This window comes from Echinops telfairi, unplaced genomic scaffold, assembly GCF_000313985.2.
Source record: "Echinops telfairi isolate 266 unplaced genomic scaffold, ASM31398v2 ScPeMD7_37;HRSCAF=141, whole genome shotgun sequence".
Classification (NCBI taxonomy): domain Eukaryota; kingdom Metazoa; phylum Chordata; class Mammalia; order Afrosoricida; family Tenrecidae; genus Echinops; species Echinops telfairi.
This window is the reverse complement of record NW_022103935.1, coordinates 625,316-628,056: the sequence shown is the minus strand read 5'-3', so window position 1 is coordinate 628,056 and position 2,741 is coordinate 625,316. Positions and strand designations below refer to the sequence as shown.

The window sequence follows — 2,741 nt, the reverse complement described above, 5'->3', positions numbered from 1 at the left end:
ACTCAAGGTAGGAGAGGTGATGTGCGACAGGGGACTGAGGCAGACCCAGAGGTCCAAGGGGTGGCGGAGTCCCACCAGAGGTCCTCGCCCCAGGATCTGCTACGGAAAGAAGTGGTCCAGTCGGCAGTGAACACAGCAAGGCCATGGCACCTCTGCCCCCATTTCCACACCAGGCAGTTGTTTTGAGTACATCTCCCCTCCCTCTGGGACTGTGCTACCAGGAAGGTTCATCTGAAGCCAGAACGGGACACTTCCTGGAATCCTGGGAGGGAAATGTTAGACTTGCCCTGTTCAGGGGTCAGCCAGGTCAGTGGGGGTCCCAGGGGCAGTTGGAAAGTCCTATTGATGTCTGCATTGGGAAACATAGGGCTTTTAGGAGGGAGAACCCCCTCCTGAGTCTAAGGGGGCCCCCTCCCACCTCTGCCCTAGACCTTATAGCCACCCCACTGGTGCAAGGTGCTACCAGCCCCCACTCTCAGAGGGCAGGCCCTTAACCCGAGGTAGCCCTGATTCCCTTAGCTCAGTCCCCAAGATGGCCCCAGGCCCATTCCTCTTTTGAATCAGGGTGGGGTAGGTAGTCTGTCCTCCCACCCCTCTTGTGATAACTGTCCATGGCCCAGCACTCCAACCCGATCGGGCCCCTGGGCTCAAACTAACCCCTCCCTTCCAAGCTGCAAAGGGCAGCCCTGTTACCCCACCCCACTTGTCCTTTGCTAATGCCACACTTTATCAAGGAGTTGGTCCTTAGGGTTCCTGTGGCTAAGACTCTCTGGGTGGCTCAAAATGCCCCTGCCCATGTAGGCAGCACCCTATAAACAACACCCCATGGAGTCTCCCAAGAACAAGTCCTGGCTGAAGACCAGATGGCAGAATAGGGCCTGGCCCACTAGGTGAACATGCATCACTGAAACGTGCTTTGCATTGGGGGAGGTGGGGTGGGGCCCTGCGGGGCCGGAATAATGCAGCTCAGGCCCGTCCTCTCCCACACATTCCAAGAAGAATGCCTCCTGGTTGACTCAGAGCATTCGGGACAGTTTGGGAAAGGAGTCACATGGGGTACCAGTGGTAAACTGAAGGCGTTTCAGTCTCAGAAGCCACATGGTACTGGTTATGTGTTGGGCAGTAATCTTTAATCCCTCCAGAGGGCAAAAATAGGGCTATCCACTACTTCTATGAAGAGCTGGTCTCAGAAACCCATAGGAGCAGCTGTACTTTATCCTATAGGGTCTTTATGAATCGGCATAATCAGAGTGCCTGGGTGAGTTCAAACTCACCAGCTGTCCCATGGGAGACTGCTCCAGTGAAGGTTTAGAAAGGAGCCGATGGTAGTGACTGGATAATTCTGCACCAGACACCCCTTGTTCACCTAAAGCCCCACCCAGGGTCTTCAAAGCTCTGCTCTCCCACTGGAACAAGGTGCCCGGTGTGCAGAACACAGCCAGGTGGCTTGGATACATAAAAAGGCTTTATTTGGAAGGCAGGGTTAGTCAAACAAGCCAAAGCCCATGTCGTCATCTGACTCCTCGGATTCCTCCTTCTTCTCGTCTTTCTTCTCCTCTGCTGGGGGGAAAAGACCAGGACAGTGAGCCCAGGGTCAAACCCCCAACTGGAGAACCTTTCAGAGCACCACCTACCTGCAGCTGGGGCTGAGCCGGCAGCAGGAGCTGCTGAGCCTGGGGCGGCGGAAACGGCCACAGCACCACCCGCAGGCACACTGGCAAGCTTGCCAATACCTGAGGGAGGAACCAGAGTCCAAGGTAAGTTTCCTGAGTCTGGGGTTACAAGTGGAGTGGACACTGAGAAGTTGGGGATTGTCAGTACAGCAGGGGCACTCCCTGGCTCCCAGGACAGGTTAGCTGTTGCTCTCCATTCAGCTGGAGCCCTGCTTTCCCCAAGGGCCTGGCTGGGTACTCCTAACACTGCCTCTAAGCATCTTCCCAACAGGAAGTTGAGCAAACATGTTTACAGCCAGCTGCTGCTCCCAGGTCCAGCTCCCCACCACTAGGGTGAGCTCAAGGGCCAGATGAGGATAGGGAATAGCCATCTGCCAGGGGCACACTTGGCACCCCTGGGCAAATCCCATAAACTATGCTCCCCAGACCCTGCCCTAAAGCCAGCTCCTTGTTAGTGTGCTGTCCTGGGAGCATGCCCATGGAGTGAGGCCACCAAAAGTCTGACCGATCCGCTGGGCAAGGCTCCTAGGGTGATCTGGTCCACAAGCGAACCCTGGTGGGCCACGGCCTGGCCAGCAGGGATTAGGATGGACTGTAGAGCTGAGTCTGGGATCGCCGCACAACAGACACTTACCCTGGGCAATAACGTCTTCAATGTTCTTCCCGTTCAGCTCACTGATGACCTGCAGGGAGAACCACAGATAACCGCAGGTGCCAAAGTTAGCAACCAAGTGGAAGCAGCCAGCCACTGGCAGCCGGGCCCAAAGGGTACCTGCTCCTTTCAGCCGCTCAGCTGTGACCATATCCAGGTAGTGAGTGTTCACTGGAGCTCAACACTGACCAACTCTGTGAACTGACACCGGGGAGTAGCATCAACAAGTTACACAGGGTGCTATCATTACTAACAAGGAAATGTGGTCAGAAATGCCCCAAGACGACAGCAGAAAAGTGGGTGAAGGGAAACATCAGACTGTACCATAAGACAAAATAATAATTTATAAATTATCAAGGGTTCATGATGGAGGGGAGTAGGGAGGGGGAAAATGAGGAGCTGATGCCAAGGGCTTA

At 55.1% G+C, this 2,741-nt stretch overlaps 1 protein-coding gene and 1 non-coding gene across 3 annotated transcripts in view; both read right to left on the bottom strand.

The window, feature by feature from the left end:
* Window positions 1-1,447: 1,447 nt before the first annotated feature.
* The window catches only part of RPLP2 (ribosomal protein lateral stalk subunit P2), a 2,626-nt gene continuing 1,332 nt past the window's right edge, over window positions 1,448-2,741 (bottom strand). The window contains exons 3-5 of one of the 2 annotated variants that reach the window (XM_004717170.2): window positions 2,308-2,356; window positions 1,635-1,733; window positions 1,448-1,560 (exon numbers count right to left, since the gene is read on the bottom strand). In XM_004717170.2, the coding sequence (XP_004717227.1) occupies window positions 1,484-1,560; window positions 1,635-1,733; window positions 2,308-2,356 (225 nt within the window). In that variant the 3' untranslated portion in view covers window positions 1,448-1,483. The remainder of the gene's footprint in view (window positions 1,561-1,634; window positions 1,734-2,307; window positions 2,357-2,741) is intronic. The other variant, XM_045290449.1, reaches the window with a different exon arrangement.
* Window positions 2,132-2,268, bottom strand: LOC115869698. Its single transcript, XR_004046332.1, has one exon. It is a non-coding gene; the product is annotated as a small nucleolar RNA SNORA52 (small nucleolar RNA).